Source organism: Papio anubis, chromosome 4, assembly GCF_008728515.1.
Source record: "Papio anubis isolate 15944 chromosome 4, Panubis1.0, whole genome shotgun sequence".
NCBI classification, from domain to species: domain Eukaryota; kingdom Metazoa; phylum Chordata; class Mammalia; order Primates; family Cercopithecidae; genus Papio; species Papio anubis.
Genome location: NC_044979.1, coordinates 169,065,412 through 169,083,458, shown reverse-complemented (window position 1 = coordinate 169,083,458; position 18,047 = coordinate 169,065,412). Strand labels below are relative to the sequence as shown.

The following is an 18,047-nucleotide window of genomic DNA, read 5'->3' as shown; positions in this document are numbered from 1 at the left end:
AGACTTCAGCTAACTTAACAAATGGTGGTCCAGACACAGTGAAGCAGGAGAGCACCTATGGAGCCAAACGATGTTCAGTTGTGGTTGATTCTACCACTAGTTACTTAGAAGTCCACAGAGGAAAATTTACCTGACTTGTAGGTTGGAAAAGAGAGGTTCCTCTTAAAAGTGTCATTGAGTTCTTAGCTTAAACAGCTCTGCCCCAAAGAGATCCCTCCTGTCTCAACCTGAAATAGCCTCTCAATTCTCTCCATATCAAATTTGCTTAATTTGTTCATATTTGCTATTCTTTTGTTTGTATATTTATTACCCAGCATTCCTACAGCAGATTGTAAACATGTTAAGTATAGGGACCTTGCTTGTGTTGACATCTTTTTTTTTTTTTTTTTGAGACGGAGTTTCACTCTTGTTACCCAGGCTGGAGTGCAATGGCGTGATCTCGGCTCACTGCAACCTCCGCCTCCCTGGTTCAAGCGATTCTCCTGTCTCAGCCTCCCGAGTAGTTGGGATTACAGGCACTTGCCACCACTCCCAGCTACTTTTTGTGTTTTCAGTAGAGACGGGGTTTCATTATGTTGTTCAGGCTGGTCTCAAACTCCTGACCTCAGGTGATCCACCCACCTCGGCCTCCCAAAGTGCTGGGATTATAGGCGTGAGCCACTGCACCCAGCCGTGTTGACATCTTAATACCAGTGCTGAAGATAGTACCTAGCACATAGTGGATTTTTAGTATAATTGAATGATTGACATTAAAAGACCAATTTCTGAATATATCTTATGGTATGTTTTTTGTTTAATACGTGATCAATATTAGTGACATGAACAATATCATGGAGATGGTACTTTGTGGCTCTTTTGGGAAGTTTATTGGTGTTTTCATCTGTCTACAATGAGAACTGAGAACTGAGCTTTGTTGGTTAGCCTAATGCACCCTCGTCTGAATTTCAAATGTTGAAACTGTCATCTCTGCCATTATAAGAAAACCAACAGATAACAAGCATACAAAATTACAGAACTTTGTTTTTAGTGAGACTCTTAGTTTACTTAAGAGGAATGTTTTTGTAAATGCAGTGTTTTTTCTGTTTACAGCCATCTCAATCAGTGACCACACTGCCCTTGCTCAATTCTGCAAAGAGGAGAAAATTGAATTCGTAGTTGTTGGACCAGAAGCACCTCTGGCTGCTGGTAAAGTTTGTTTCTGTTTATTGTTGCAGTATATTCAGTGCAAACAGGAGCTTAGGGATCATCTAATCCAATTTAGTTTACAGATGAGAATTTGTAATATTATATTGGAAAAAGAACTTTCACTCTCGAAATTTATGGAGTCTAGATTTTTTTTCCCAAGCATCAATTATATGATGAGTTAGAGATCAAATTTGCAGCCATGGAAAACATTTTATATGTCTTTATTCTGCTGTATTCTGGTGTGTGTTTAATAATCCATATATGCAAATATAACAACTTTTGATAGATTTGAATAACGTTAGTAGCATTTTATGTCTATCCAGTAGACAACATGAAAAAGTTAGTTATCCTCTGCCACCAGTCATCTGCCTTGTCTAGATGTAGATATAGTCTGATACTAATTCATCTTCAGGCTGAAAAGTTCCTGGGGAGACCTTGGTTCACCTAAGGCTACTGTTTTCATCCATAGGGATTGTTGGGAACCTGACGTCTGCAGGAGTGCGATGCTTTGGCCCAACAGCAGAAGCGGCTCAGTTAGAGTCCAGCAAAAGGTTTGCCAAAGAGTTTATGGACAGACATGGAATCCCAACTGCGCAATGGAAGGCTTTCACCAAACCTGAAGAGGCCTGCAGCTTCATTATGAGGTAGGTAAATGGTTGCCTGTGAAGGACAGTTGTTTAGTTGTGATATTTAAATACACAGGTCAATGGCCAGGTGCGGTGGCTCACCTGTAATCCTAGCACTTTGGGAGGCCGAGGCAGGTGAATCACTTGAGCTCAGGAGTTAGAGACCAACCTGGGTAACATGGTAAAACCCTGTCTCTACAAAAAATACAGAAAAAAAAATAGCCAGGCATGGTGGTGTGCACCTGTAGTCCCAGCTACTCTAAAGGCCAAAGTGGGAGGATCACTTCAACCCAGGAGGCGGAGGCTGCACTGAGCCAGGATTGCGCCACTCCACTGCAGCCTGGGTGACAGAGTGAGAGCCTGTCTCAAAAAAATTAAATAAATATACAGGTTACTTCTGTGTTGAAAATGTAATGCTAGGTCCTTAGGCTGTCACAAGATTATGGTAAAATAATTATGGAAAAAGCTTTCTCAATAAATATTATGTGGGTTGTCTTTTTCCAGAACCAAAATAAAATGGGATTCTATGCATATAGAGTTTATACGATCTTGTGGCCTTGCAGGAAGGTGACATGTTTAATAAAATCTGAGTAGCTCCTCGGGAGTAAAATACACTTGGTTCTGCAGTTTTGCTCTCTTTTCACAGCCATGTTTTTGGTTTTTGGGTCCCCGCCCCCACCATCCCCCCAGTCTGAGATGGGGTCTCTTTCTGTCACCCAGGCTGGAGTGCAGTGGTATGATCTTGGCTCACTGCGACCTCTGCCTCCTGGACTCAAGCAATCCTCCCACCTCTGTCTCACAAGTAGCTGGGACAATGGGCACACACCACCACTCCCAGCTAGTTTTTGTATTTTTTATAGAAGGCTGAGTTTTACCATGTTGCCCAGGCTGGTCTCAAACTCTAGAGCTCAAGAGATCCACGTCCCTCTGACTCCCAAAGTGCTGGGATTACAGGCGTGAGCCATCACACTAGGCCTCACAGCCAGATTGACAAACATGGTGGCATCTTACAACATAAAGAACATTGATTTTTTTTTAATCATAAATAATTAACCAGAGTGAGTAATCATCACTTGGTCATCTGCCACCACTATTGCAGTTTTAGATTTCAAAATTAAGCATCCTTTGTTCTCTACTACGTGGAAAGCATTGAGCAATTAATGAGTGTTAGTAGACACATGCCTTTGCCCTTTTTTTGTTGACATTTCTGCTACCTGGTATGTTTTCCTTTCAGTTGTATCAGTTTCATTTTTTTCCATTCATATCCTACAGAGTTTCTTAAACACTGAATATTATCATTTCCTAGTAGCCAGATGCCTTGAGCAAGTAACAGTTTTGTTACTTACTTTGGGTAAGTCTCCTTCCAGACCCCCAGGCCCACTTGATAATTTAGTATGTGTACTCCCAGAAATAGTCTGTGTATGCTTGTTGTTATATAGCTGCATTTTCTACTTGAATGAGAGTACTGTTTGCTACTTTGTATCTTAGAAATTACACCATATGTACTCTATACACCTATTCTTCAAAGATATTGCCTATATAATCTCATGATAAATGAAAAAAGCAAAGTTATAGGTACTGTATGATTACAACTATAAAAAAATATGTAGGGGAAAACATCCTGGTGGGAAGCACATCAAAATGTGTTGGAATGATAAGTAATTTTTTTCATTCTGCTTTTCAGTCATTGCTATAGCTTATCGTTACAAAATCCCACAGCATTTTAAAATCTTGAGTTGTAGTAGTTTGTTGGATGTTGAAGATTACTCTGTCTTTACAGTGCAGACTTCCCTGCTTTGGTTGTGAAGGCCAGTGGTCTTGCGGCTGGAAAAGGGGTGATTGTTGCAAAGAGCAAAGAAGAGGCCTGCAAAGCTGTACAAGAGATCATGCAGGTAGGCTGAGTCTTTTGAAAAAATTTACCTTTCTATTCATACTGAATAAATACCCTTTTATTTATTTATTTATTTATTTTTTTTTTTTTTTTTTTTTTTTTTTTTGAGACAGAGTCTTGCTCTGTTGCCCAGGCTGGAGTGCAGTGGCCGGATCTCAGCTCACTGCAAGCTCCGCCTCCCAGGTTCACGCCATTCTCCCCCCTCAGCCTCCCGAGTAGCTGGGACTACAGGCGCCCGCCACTTCGCCCGGCTAGTTTTTTGTATTTTTTAGTGGAGACGGGGTTTCACCGTGTTAGCCAGGATGGTCTCGATCTCCTGACCTCGTGATCCACCCGTCTCGGCCTCCCAAAGTGCTGGGATTACAGGCTTGAGCCACCGCGCCTGGCCTAAATACCCTTTTAAGTTTAAAAAATGTTCCTCACAATAAGGAAAATCTATTTTGCAAACACATGGGTAAGTTATTTTTTATAATTCCATATGTTAAAATCCATCTCTACAAAATAGTTATTACAGATTTACATGGTAAACTAAACCATGATTGTATTATTTTGAAGTAAATCGTAACATCCTTTGTTGTCTGCCACTGAAAGAAAATCCTCAGACTCTAAAACATATAAATAAATTATGTCCATCCGTGAGGACAAAAGTATTTGTCCCATGTGTCCCGGGTCTAAGAGAAGTAAATTAATGAATGAATATGCTTTGTCTTTCGTGATCGATCTTTGTTGTTGTGGGTTTTCTGTCCTTGTAGAAATCTACTTTCACAGGCATTCTTTAGTATAGTTATTACAGCCAAACATGTATAATTATAATCGGAAGTGAGGATTAAGTGGTGATAATGAAAACATCTGTTTTTCCCATACGTTATTTGAAACTGGATCACCAAATCTTCAGGAGAATATTAGAGATATGTTTATTCCATCTATACCAGTGTTTGCTACACTATTGCCACATTAAAAATAGGAAACATTTATATGTTCCCTTTGAGTCTTTCTGAAAGGGAAAGAAAAATTGCAGTACCCACTGGTTCATAATACAAATGCTGGATAATGCTAAAAGTCAACTAAGTAAATATTGAAAACTTACCAAACCTCTTTTTTTTTAAAAAAAAAAAAAAACTTACAATCAGGAGAAAGCCTTTGGGGCAGCCGGAGAAACAATTGTCATTGAAGAACTTCTTGACGGAGAAGAAGTGTCTGTATGTATATCCATCTTTTTGGCTTTTATAGTGTGTAAGAAGCTGTCATCTGACCTATGTACCCCAGAAAAGACTTGATATACTCTGGTTGCTTCATCTAGAAACGTAAACCCAGCAGTTACAAAGGAATTTGTATACCTTTATTGTTGGGGGGTGCAAATGAAAAAAGAATTGATCCTCTGTTAGTCATCCCTAGTGTGTTAGTGGGGCACTTGGACTTATATCACACATTATTGAGGTTCTGAATTAATTCAAACATTCATGCTTTTTCTTTCACATACAGTTTATTGCAAAATAAATAAAGTCACCTTAAACCAAGTTTTAATGCCTGGAAACTTAAAGTGGGGAAAAGGTTGAAATCTTTTACTTTGAGAGTAGCTTGGTTTTTTTCTGACTTACCTCAAAAATTACAAATCCTTCAGAAGTTGAGTACATTGTGATTCTTGATGTATGTAGCTTAATGTTATTGATGTTTTAGTTCATTTTTCTGTTTAAAAAAAAAACTTTTCCTCAAAGAACTAAGGGACATATAGTTTGCGTTACTAAATTTCTTTTTTTACTTTTTCACAGTTAACATAAATGGACTATTTTGTTTTCTTTATAGTGTCTGTGCTTCACTGATGGCAAGACTGTGGCCCCCATGCCACCGGCGCAGGACCATAAGCGATTACTGGAGGGAGATGGCGGCCCTAACACAGGGGGAATGGGAGCCTATTGTCCGGCCCCTCAGGTACTTCCTGAAGACTCTGCTGAAGTCTTGTAGTAGTTTGATTTTCTCAGAGAACTCTTAGATGATACTTTATATTTTGTTTTGTTTTGTTTTCTGTTTGTTGCTATAAATTGTTACTAATCAGCAATTAAATGAAGAGTATCTTTTCTGGTCTCTAAAAATAACTTTTCCTAAAAGCCTTTTTTGAAGAACCAAAATAAGCCAATCTGTAGTGTGGATTGAATAGATCCTCCTATTCCCTCCTCTCTACACCCAATTTTTAACACATGGGAGCCTGTTGTGGTCTTGGATTCATCTTTGGATATCCGTGGTTCAGCACAAAAGTGTTGTCTGTGTGTATCTGTGTGTGTGTGATGTGAATTGAGAACCAAGTCAGATCAGAATTTGTTCTGATCTTTCTACTTCATAACAGAGAACACGTTTCCAAACAATTTCTGCACAGTTTTTGTTTTTGTTTTTTGAGACGGAGTCTCACTCTGTCACCAGGCTGGAGTGCAATGGAGAGATCTTGGCTCACTACACCCTACACCTCCCGGATTCAAGCAATTCTCCTGCCTCAGCCTCCCGAATAGCTGGGACTACAGGCACACACCACCACGCCAGGCTAATTTTTGTATTTTTAGTGAAGGTGGGGTTTCACCATGTTGGCCAGTGTATGGTCTCGATCTCTTGACCTTGTGATCTGCCTGCCTCGGCCTCCCAAAGTGCTGGGATTACAGGCGTGAGCCACCACGCCTGGCCTTCTACACAGTTTTTATTAGGAATTTGTGTTGTTGGCATATATTACCAGTAGGTTAGCAATCCAGAAACTCATCTGTTCTTTTCATTGATGATACTCATAATTGTTTGTGCTAATATAGTGCCCCTTTACATATTTTTCTTGCTTAAAAGATTAAAAATAGGCTGGGCATGGTGGCTCACACCTGTAATCGGAGCACTTTGGGAGGCCGAGGCGGGTGGATCACCTGAGGTCAGGAGTTTGAGACCAGCCTGACCAACATGGAGAAACCCCGTCCCTACTGAAAATACAGAAATTAGCCAGGCACGTTGGCATATGCCTATAGTCCCAGCTACTCGGGAGGCTAAGGCAGGAGAATCACTTGAACCCAGGAGGCGGAGGTTGTGGTGAGCCAAGATTGCGCCATTGCACTCTAACCTGGACAATAAGAGCAAAACTCCACCTCAAAAAAAGAAAGATTAAAAATAAACTTCTTTTTTTTTTTTAAAGACTTCATAAGTATAGGCCAGCCAGGCATGGTGGTTCACACCTGTAATCCCAACACTTGTATTAAAACTACCATTTGGTAATAGTGGATTCTAGGAACTATCTCGGGATCTAATTTTTACAATTATTTTCATAAGTCCAGATTCTTAACCTATATAGGCTTATGAAATATGCAGCATATACTGGGAAAGATACAAAGAAGCCTTAGGGTAGGAGAGAACTTCTTTCATTTCTGTTAGGTTTTGGGAAATTATTTTTGGCTAGTTCTTTTAAAGGTGTGTGTTCTTGAAAATCATAAAGCTAAAATACCTACTTGATGTCATTGTGAAGGTTGAGAAAGTTTAAATCTTTCAAGTTCAAAGTGCTCAGCCTGTTTCAGGTAGTAAAAAAATGAGTTATCCTCATCATCCCCTTCTGTTGTCCCATGTAATACCTCTTAGACTTTTTAAGTTACCTGTTACATTTAAGTGTTTCTGCATGTTCTCCAGGTTTCTAATGATCTATTACTAAAAATTAAAGATACTGTTCTTCAGAGGACAGTGGATGGCATGCAGCAAGAGGGTACTCCATATACAGGTAGGCCCACTCACGTTACTATGGAAGCCACCTATAGAGTAACTTTGCACTTTTGATAAAACTTATTTTCCATTCTCTTTTTTTCACCAGTTTTTAATGGACCATTTTTTTAATGTTTATGATTTTTCCTAAACTTTGATTATTAGAAGTTTATGTAGTAGATTTTATATTTGTAATACAGTGTCTTCATTATCGATTTTCTTTCTCTCTCTCTTTTTTTTTTTTTAATGAAGGTATTCTGTATGCTGGAATAATGCTGACCAAGGATGGCCCAAAAGTTCTAGAGTTTAATTGCCGTTTTGGTGATCCAGAGTGCCAAGTGGGTAAAAATATCAAAGTATTACTTAGTAGAAGATATGTGTTATTTTAATCTTGGAATTTATCAGCCTGGAAGTAATTACCTTTGGGAAGTTCGTGCAAGTTCTGCTAGTACCCCAGTGAATACAATGTTTAAGGAAAACTAACATTTATCTCACCTGCCATGTGGATTATGTTTTTTCCAGGTAATCCTCCCACTTCTTAAAAGTGATCTTTATGAAGTGATTCAGTCCACCTTAGATGGACTGCTCTGCACATCTCTGCCTGTTTGGCTAGAAAACCACACAGCCCTAACTGTTGTCATGGCAAGTAAAGGTTATCCTGGAGACTACACCAAAGGTGTAGAGATAACAGGTGAGTGTCAGGGAGCAAGAGGTTGGAGTACAATGTGACAAGTGCCAGCACCACAGCAGATCTGCCTCTCACACTAAGGCTTGCTCTTGATAAGAGTGTGAAGCCATCAGAAACCTTTCAGAGGGTCCTAACCTAACCATGTTGCTTATTGGATATGTGTGTTCAAATATCCACAATTACTATATTCAAAGAACCGTTGATTTCCCTTCCTGTGCAAGGAAGACATAAGTGGCAGAACCATATCTCCAGAGTGTCACCCAGTGCAGCCTTCCAGCTGCCTAGAGCCAGGGTAATAATGAGATTCTCTGAGAGTCAGAGGGACATTAGTGCAAAGTATATCAATAAGATACATTTTGGAGATTAGGACTCTGAATTATCACAAATGCATACAGTCTTGTGTGGTTTGACACCCAGTTTACAGTGCACCCCATAGTCACTTGGATGGTAAAATTCAAACAGTTTCAGTTTGTCCTTTTTTTTTTTTTTTTCTCTTTATAGTAGGTGAAAAATCTCGTTAAATGATGTTAAATCTAAGGTCCAGTGCCGTAAGTCCAAAGGCAGACCTCTGTAACCCCTAGCAGGCTATAGTTTGGCCACTCTCAGTGCTCCAGTAGTGTATTTAGGGGCTTCCTTTTTTTTTTTTTTTTTTTTGAGATGGACTCTAGCTCTGTCGCCTAGTCTAGAGTGCAGTGGTACGCTCGGCTCACTGTAACCTCCCCTTGGGTTCAAGTGATTCTTCTGGCTCAGACTCCCAAGTAACTGGATTACAGGTGTGCACCACCAGGCCCAGCTAATTTCTGTATTTTTAGTAGAGATGGGGTTTCACCATGTTGGCCTGGCTGGTCTTGAACTCCTGACCTCAAGTGATCTGCTCACCTCATCCTCCCAAAGTGTTGGGATTACAGGCGTGAGCCACCGTGCCCAGCCTCCAATAGTGTATTTAATTCAACAACCCCATAAACTGTCTTGCCCAGACACCAAGTCCATTGCCTTATGAATCCCACGCATGGCAGCTAGGCAGTTAGAAACTGATTGCTTTTGAATATGGACAAAGAAAGAAATGGGCCAGAACCAAGATCCCTTGCATTGGTGAAATTTCCCTAAGATTGAAATAACGAGTGTGTAATAGTTGTACCAGAGCAATATTGAGTTTTACTGATACTGGCAGGCAGAGTAGCCATTCAGAATCACTAAATGGCTTTCTGTTGTAAAAACACTCACGGAAGAGGTATATTAACAAACTACCAAATAGGACGCCGAGAAGAGAAATAGAGATGGAAAAAGAAGACCACCGGGAGATAAAAGAATGTTTTTCTAAAAATTAAGAAAAAGTGTTATCTTTATATAAACTGTCCCCTTTGGCCACTTTAGAATTTAGAATACATAGTCTAATAATATTTTAAGTATAAAGCTGTATCTGAGAGCTTAAAATAATTCAAAATACAATGAAGCGGTAGGAATTTGGGGCTGACCCCAAAACTTAAGCCGAGTTTGTCTTAAAATGGTACAAGTGTTATATTACTGAAAAGATTACTTATGTTTTGCATTTTACTGATCATATTGGTTATATTTAAAAGAAAGAAACTTAAATCTCATGGTCTGGTTAAAAAAAAAAATTGAAAAAGAAAAAAGAAGCAGCTTTAATTGAATAACTATGATGAAAACAAGTTCCTTTACAGGCCAGGCACTGTGGCTCACACCTATAATCCTAGCACTTCAGGAGGCTGAAGCGGGCGGATCACTTGAGGTCAGGAGTTCAAGACCAGCGTGGCCAACATGGTGAAACCCTGTCTCTACTAAAAATACAAAAACAATTAGCCAAGTATAGTGGTGCATGCATGTAATCCTAGCTACTCAGGAGGCTGAGGTGACAGGATGGCTTGAACCCAGGAGGTAGAGGTTGCAGTGAGCTGAGATCGCACCACTGCACACTCCAGCCTGGGTGACAGAGCATCTCTCTCAAAAAGAAAAGGAAGTTCTCTTAGTCTTAAGGAAAAGATTAATGTGATCAGATGCAGGATTTTTCTTTCTTCCTCATTAAACAATTGCTTTTATAATGAGATTTACGATAACACGAGAATTTAGGTTGTCATCCTAAAATAGCAGACAGTTCTTAGGAGAAAGATCTATTTACTATTATATTGCATTAAGACCTGTCAGGGCCGGGCGCAGTAGCTCACGCCTATAATCCCAGCACTTTGGGAGGCCAAGGCAGGCAGATCAGAAGGTCAAAAGATTGAGACCATCCTGGCCAACATTTTGAAACCCTGTCTCTACTAAAAATACAAAAAGTATCTGGGCACGGTGGTGCATGCCTGTAGTCCCAGCTACTCATGAGGCTGAGGAAGAATTGCTTGAACCCAGGAGGCAGAGGTTTGCAGTGAGATCGCGCCAGTGCATTCCAGCCTGGCAACAGAATGAGACTCAGTCTCAAAAAATAAAAGAAGACCTGTCTGATAGGGAAGGTTCTTTTAAGTGAGATAAAGATCCTTAATTTTTTTTTTTTTTTTTTTTTTTTGAGACGGAGTCTCGCGCTGTCACCCAGGCTGGAGTGCAGTGGCGCGATCTCGGCTCACTGCAAGCTCCGCCTCCCGGGTTCACGCCATTCTCCTGCCTCAGCCTCCTGAGTAGCTGGGACTACAGGCGCCCACCACCGCGCCCGGCTAATTTTTTGTATTTTTAGTAGAGACGGGGTTTCACTGTGGTCTCGATCTCCTGACCTTGTGATCCGCCCGCCTCGGCCTCCCAAAGTGCTGGGATTACAGGCGTGAGCCACCGCGCCCAGCCAAGATCCTTAATTTTTAATTTTTATGTATTTATTTATTTTGAGACAGGGTCTCACTCTATTGCTGCGTTTGGAGCAGTGGTGCGATCACACCTCACTGCAGCCTCAAACTCCCAAATTCAAGTGATCCACCTCAGCTGGTGTGTGCCACCACACTTGGCTATTATTTATTTATGTATGTATGTATGTATGTAGAGGCAAGGTCTTGCTCTGTTGCCCAGGCTGGTCTCGAACTCATGGACTCAAGCAATCCTTGCCTCAGCCTCCCAAAGTGCTGGGATTAGAGGCCTGAGCCACCGTACCTAGTCAAGTTTTAGAAAAGAGAAAAAACTTGTGGAAATTATAAATCACTTCACAGTGTGAAATACCGTTGCTATTTCAAATCATATGTCAAATATGCTCTCTTCTAGGGTTTTCCGAGGCTCAAGCTCTAGGACTGGAGGTGTTCCACGCAGGCACTGCCCTTAAAAATGGCAAAGTAGTAACTCATGGGGGTAGAGTTCTTGCAGTCACAGCCATCCGGGAAAATCTCGTATCAGCTCTCGAGGAAGCCAAGAAAGGACTAGCAGCTATAAAGTTTGAGGGAGCAATTTATAGGAAAGACATTGGCTTTCGTGCCATAGCTTTCCTCCAGCAACCCAGGTAAAACTCTAAGCAAGTTAGCTGTAGTGCCATTTCAGAAATTGGCCTAAATGGCTGTGTAGAACACTTCATTGACCGTATAATAAGTCATTCAGTATTCTTTTCTCTCTATGGGACTGATACGATCTTGGTTTATATTTTGTTTGAATCAAAACTGGTTATAGCAATATTCAAATTAAATGGGAAAAACTTCATGATGGCTTAAGTTTGGAAAGTTTAGCAAAATCACAGTGGTACTGATTTTTATTTATTTTGTATTTTTTTAATTTTTTTTAACTTTTTGAGACAGGGTCTCCCTCTGTCACCCAAGTTCTCATGCCTCAGCCTCCCAAGTAGCTGGGACTGCAGGCGCAGGCCACCACACCTGGCTAATTTTTTTGTATTTTTTGTAGAGATGAGGTTTCACCATGCTGCCAAGGCTAGTCTCAAACTTCTGGGCTCAAGTGATCCTCCTGCTTTGGCCTCCCAAAATGCTGGGATTATAGGCATGAGCCACTGCACTTGGCCTGATACTGATGTTTATTCCTTGCTTTATCACATAGTATTGTATTTGAAACATAGTTCATGGTTTTATCAAAGAACTCGAGATGAGAATATTGGTCATCTAACTTTGCAATTTGATTTGATTATACTATAAATTTTGACAGTCTCATTTTATCATTGCGTTTGTATCTGTTACTAAAATGTATTTTTTGACCTCTTACTGATGCATTGTTGGTATGTACAAACTGTTGACTTGTAAAATCAATAAAGTCTTAGTTGGAAATGGGTATTTTGATTTCTTTCTTTCTTTCTTTCTTTTTTTTTTTTTTTTTTTGGAGACAGAGTTTTGCTCTTGTCACCCAGGCTGGAGTGCAGTGGCGTGATCTCGGCTCACCGCAACCTCCACCTCCCGGGTTCAAGTGATTGCCCTGCCTCAGCCTCCCGAGTAGCTGGGATTACAGGTGCCTGCCACCGTGCCCAGGTAATTTTTGTGTTTTTGGTAGAGATGGGGTTTCACCTTGTTGGCCGGGCTGGTCTCGAACTCCTGACCTCGGGTGATCCCTGCCTCAGCCTCCCAAAGTACTGGGATTAACAGGCGTGAGCCACTGCACGTGGCCTGATTTCTTAAAAATATATCACATTTACTATTGTTCATGAAGTTCATTTACGGATAATGAATAAATTTTAAGACAAAATTTTTTACCAACTTAATTCAAGCTATACTGTTACCAAGAGGCAGATACTGTAAAGTTTAAACATTTTCCAAGAATCGAGAACATTAAAATGCCATGCTAAAAATTTATTTTTCATTTAAAAATGACTAGAGTCCATTGAAATGACCTGTTTGAAGGGACTGCAATCTCAATTCTAGTCTGAATTATTTAAGTTATAAAGATGAAAAAATTGAAATGCCACAGTGTTAGTTGCTACCGGAGAAAAAGTTGCTACCGGAGAAAAAGTTTTTTAAAATCAGTCTTTGTTTCCTATCTGAGAGTGACCTTGGGCTGCTGTCTTTATTTGAGTTAACTGCCAATGCACTCAACTGTATTCTGGCACCTTGTTTTTTTAATTATTTTTTTTTTATTTTATTTTGTATGCTTTTTAAGAAGACACTTCTATAAAAGCAAGCCAGCTTGTTTTTAATAAAACACATATTTATTCATGTATCACTGCATCCCAGCAGGCCAGAGTTCTCATTTTTGCAAGTCAAGACTACAAAATCTACAGTGTCATTCACAGATTTGATCTCTAAATGTGCTGCTCCAACTTGTAGGTCCTATACAGAAGGAAATGTGATGCACTGAATATCTTTGCCTGGTTTTGCTTTTGTCATAGTGTTTCTTACTGTCCTCAGCTATTAGGAAACAGATACAGTTATATATTATTGCAATTAAGAACTCAGTTTATTTAGGGATACTTGTGTACAGTTTTTACAAACCTGATTTTCATTTTTTTGACTTGATTAGGCATTCCTCTTGTTCATACCAAAAGTAAACTGAGAAAAGTTGTAGCAAAATATCAGTATGTCTACTTTTAAATAGATGGTTGCTAGGGTCTGGGGGTAGTGGGGAATGGGGAGTTATTTAATTGGGACAGAGGTTCAGTTTTACAAGATAAAGGGTTATGGAGATGGATGATGGGGCTGGGTGCATAACATTATCATTGTATTCAATACCATTGAACTTAAAAATGGTTAAGATGCTGAACTTTATGTTGTGTATATTTTACCTTAATAAAAAAATAGTTTAAATCAGTATATTTAGCAGCCTGTGAGAAGTACTTCTGGAAGAAATAGGTGATTGAGTTAGAATAGCGGTTCTTGGGGATGATGTAATCAAATCAGCTGGGGAGATTGTTCAAACTCGTTTCAATTCCCAGAGCCTGCCCTAGACCAGTTAAATCAGAATCTGTATAGATGTGGGCCCAAGCACTGACTTTTAAAAATTTTAAGCACTTTAGGGGATGTGAAAATCGCTGGGGATACCTTCTGCTTTAAATAATATTTTAAGATAAAATAATTTTCCCTGGTGTTTAGGTGATGACTTGTTTTTAATTCTTTAGGGGTTTGACTTACAAGGAATCTGGAGTAGACATTGCAGCTGGAAATACGCTGGTCAAGAAAATTCAGCCTTTAGCAGAAGCCACTTCCAGATCAGGTCAGTGATCCTATACTTTGCTAATTCATTAACGTTGATATACATTGTGAATGGATTTGGGTTTTATATTTAACAGGAATTTTTCCAAAGTAATATTTGGTTACTGTAAGTTTTGCCCCGCTTAAGCCAAACCCAGTCTTCTGCTTTCTTATCTTTAATATTAAGGAAAGTGTTTATCATCTGTGATGTTAAACTCAAAAGGATATGTATGCTCCTTTACTCTTTTTTTTTTTTTTTTTGAGATGGAGTCTTGCTCTCTCTCCCAGGCTGGAGTGCAATGGCACCATCTCGGTTCACTGCAACTTCTACCTCCTGATTTCAAGCGATTCTCCCTCCTCAGCCTCCCGAGTAGCTGGGATTATAGGCACCCACCATCATGCCTGGCTAATTTTTGTATTTTTGTAGAGACATGATTTCACCATGTTAGCCAAGCTGGTTTTGAACTCCTGACCTCAGGCGATCCGCCCACCTCAGCCTCCCAAAGTGCTGGGATTACAAGCGTGAGCCACCACATCTGGCTGGTCCTTTACTATTTAATTACTGTCTTAATCAATTCTTTGAGCACATGGTGCAGTCTCTCATGCTCAGGAAAGGCATCTCTTGTTTCAGCCATTCTTATGAAGAAGTGGTATGTTTATATGTTATATAAACATTAACATATTGTATGTATGTTATATAAACATATTAACAACATATTAACATATTGTATGTTAATATGTTTAACCTATTAACATGTTACATATTAATTAAATTATTACATTCTCCCAGTTGATTTGATTATGTCATTTCTGAGAACAGCTGTTTCAATCATCTATTTCTTCCAGAAGTATGTCTCAGGCTGCTAAATATACTGATTTTTTTAAACTAGTAGACATTTAAATCATTACACGTTTAATCTATTAAAATGTAGCAAGTAATTAATTTCCTCTCCAACAGGCTGTAAAGTTGATCTTGGAGGTTTTGCTGGTCTTTTTGATTTAAAAGCAGCTGGTTTCAAAGATCCCCTTCTGGCGTCTGGAACAGATGGCGTTGGAACTAAACTAAAGGTAATCAGACACCTTTGTGAATAAAGGCCTTTTATGAAAGATAAGAGGAAGTTTACTGTATGTCAAATATATATTTTTCTTCTCTTGACATAATATGAGCTAAAAAGGACCATGTAAAATGGCTAAAATATCTGCACATTTCTAATAACAAATTATTATTTAGATTATATTTGGATGGAAAGGTACTTTAGAGGATAAAGGGATACTTTTAGACCAAGCAGCTTGTCAGAATTTCGTGTTCTTTTGTTTTTAGGTGTTAAAAGCAGCTAGCCAAATGGATAAGATACAATTTTGAACTTATTCCCTAATGTGGATGTTTATATTGTTCTTATATAGATTGCCCAGCTGTGCAACAAACATGATACCATTGGTCAAGATTTGGTAGCAATGTGTGTTAATGATATTCTGGCACAAGGAGCAGAGCCCCTCTTCTTCCTTGATTACTTTTCCTGTGGAAAACTTGACCTCAGTGTAACTGAAGCCGTTGTTGCTGGAATTGCTAAAGCTTGTGGAAAAGCTGGATGTGCTCTTCTTGGTATGACCAGCCATTTTAATCAATAACATATCTTTCTTATTGTATTTTAGCCCTATGTAAAAATGTGATTGGTGCCAATATAACTAGCAAGGGAGACTGTATATCACAAGATGCAGCAAATGAAATATAGGTAAAACTACTTGAATTAAATTTAGAGCCTGCTACCTTCAAAGCCCTCCTCAAGGGTTTGTCCACTAGACCCGTACTCCTAAACTGTCAGGCCTTATCTTTCTTCCCAATTTTTGGCCACCTTTTAACATCCGCATCAGTCTCAGTAGCCTCCTCAACAAACAGGTCTAGGAGTTATTTCCTCCTTATTGGCCCTACGGTAGAGGCAGATGGGTTCCTGGCATTCCGGATCTTAACTAAAGCCAAATTTTCCCATAGAGTGACATAAATAATATATGCCCAAGTTTTATAGAAGTATCTTTAACTATACATGAAATATTTGAGCAAAATGAATCTATAGGTTGATCAAGAAACAAAACAACCACTTTTTTTTATTTAAAAAAAAAAAGGGTCTGTCTCTGTCACCTAGTTTGGAGTGCAGTGGTTCAATCACAGCTTACTGCAGCCTTGACCTCCTGGGTTCAAGGGATCCTCCTGCCTCAGCCTCTCAAGTAGTTGGGAGCTACAGGCATGTGTCACCACACCCAGCTAATTTTTGTACTTTTTGTAGAGATGGGGTTTTGCCATGTTGCCCAGGCTGGTCTTGAATTGCTGGGCTCAAGCTATCTGCCCATCACAGCCTCCCAAAGAAACTGCCTCTTTTATATGACCATTTCAACCAGAAATTGTGCCATCTTGCATCCCCGCATGTGTGCACCTAATCTCAGCTGCTCTACCCAAGACCCCTTGAGCACCACCCTAGTCCTCCACATGACCCTTTTCCACTCTGACAAGATGAAAGAAACAACCAAACTAGAGGCACAATTACGTATTGATGGAAAAGGAACAAAAAGAAGGTGGCTCAGCTACAGCAGATGACAAAAACTTCAGTTCTCCTTAAGAAGTTAAGGGTAAACGGCCGGGCGCGGTGGCTCAAGCCTGTAATCCCAGCACTTTGGGAGGCCGAGACGGGTGGATCACGAGGTCAGGAGATCGAGACCATCCTGGCTAACACGGTGAAACCCCGTCTCTACTAAAAAATACAAAAAACTAGCCGGGCGAAGTGGCGGGCGCCTGTGGTCCCAGCTACTCGGGAGGCTGAGGCAGGAGAATGGCGTAAACCCGGGAGGCGGAGCTTGCAGTGAGCTGAGATCCGGCCACTGCACTCCAGCCTGGGCGACAGAGCCAGACTCAGTCTCAAAAAAAAAAAAAAAAAAAAAAGAAGTTAAGGGTAAACAATATCTCTGGTATTGAAGAGGTGAGTATGTTTACAAATGAAGGACCAGTGATCCACTTTAACAACCCTCAAATGCTGGTAGCATTTCTCTGGGGCAGTAAACACTTTCACCATTACAGGCGATGCTGAGACAAAGCAGCTGACAGAAATGCTACCAGCATCTTAAACCAGCTTGGTGCAGACAGTCTGACTAGTTTAAGGAGACCGACTGAAGCTCTGCCCAAACAGTCTGTGGATGGAAAAGCACTGCTTGCTACTGGAGGGGATGATGATGATGAAGTTCCAGATCTTGTGAAGAGTTTTGATGAGGCTTCTAAGAATGAGGCAAACTGAATTGAGTCAACTTCTGAAGAAGAAAAAATGTGAAGTAACTAGGAGCTGCTATTCTACATTATGACTGCTTTCTAAAATTGTTTATGGATCTCATAAAATCTAGATTTCTAATATTTTAAGCCCCATTCCCCTTGGACACTGCAGCTCTTTTTAGTTTTTGCTTATATATATGTTTTTTTCTTTTTGAGATGGAGTCTCGCTCTGTGGCCCAGGCTGGAGTGCTGTGGCACAATCTCGGCTCACTGCAACCTCCACCTCCCGGGTTCAAGCAGTTCTCCTGCTTCATCCTCCCAAGTAGCTGGGATTACAGGCATAAGCCACCACACCTGGCTAATTTTTGTGTTTTTAGTAGAGACAGGGTTTGGCCATGTTGGCCAGGATAGTCTCGAACTCCTGACCTGATCCACCTGCCTCAGCCTCCCAAAGTGCTGGGATTACAGGTGTGAGCCACCACGCCCAGCCCACAATTTATTCTTTGTAGCTAATTAAGCTAAAGAAGCCTGGGAATAAAGTTTGAAACAAACAAAAATTGCCTTTCAACCACCATTTAGAACACAGTTTCTAATTTGGAGTCTGCCTATACCTTACATCTTGACGTGATATAATTGCAAGTAAAAT

General features: G+C 40.1%; 1 protein-coding gene across 9 annotated transcripts in view; it reads left to right on the top strand.

The window, feature by feature from the left end:
• The window catches only part of GART (phosphoribosylglycinamide formyltransferase, phosphoribosylglycinamide synthetase, phosphoribosylaminoimidazole synthetase), a 40,079-nt gene that overhangs the window by 7,153 nt on the left and 14,879 nt on the right, over window positions 1–18,047 (top strand). For all 9 annotated transcript variants that reach the window (XM_009202304.4, XM_009202310.3, XM_009202306.3 and 6 more), the window contains 12 exon segments: window positions 1,090–1,185; window positions 1,655–1,829; window positions 3,592–3,703; window positions 4,833–4,901; window positions 5,506–5,631; window positions 7,345–7,432; window positions 7,666–7,751; window positions 7,936–8,104; window positions 11,300–11,531; window positions 14,076–14,170; window positions 15,107–15,216; window positions 15,553–15,751. In XM_009202304.4, the coding sequence (XP_009200568.2) occupies window positions 1,090–1,185; window positions 1,655–1,829; window positions 3,592–3,703; window positions 4,833–4,901; window positions 5,506–5,631; window positions 7,345–7,432; window positions 7,666–7,751; window positions 7,936–8,104; window positions 11,300–11,531; window positions 14,076–14,170; window positions 15,107–15,216; window positions 15,553–15,751 (1,557 nt within the window).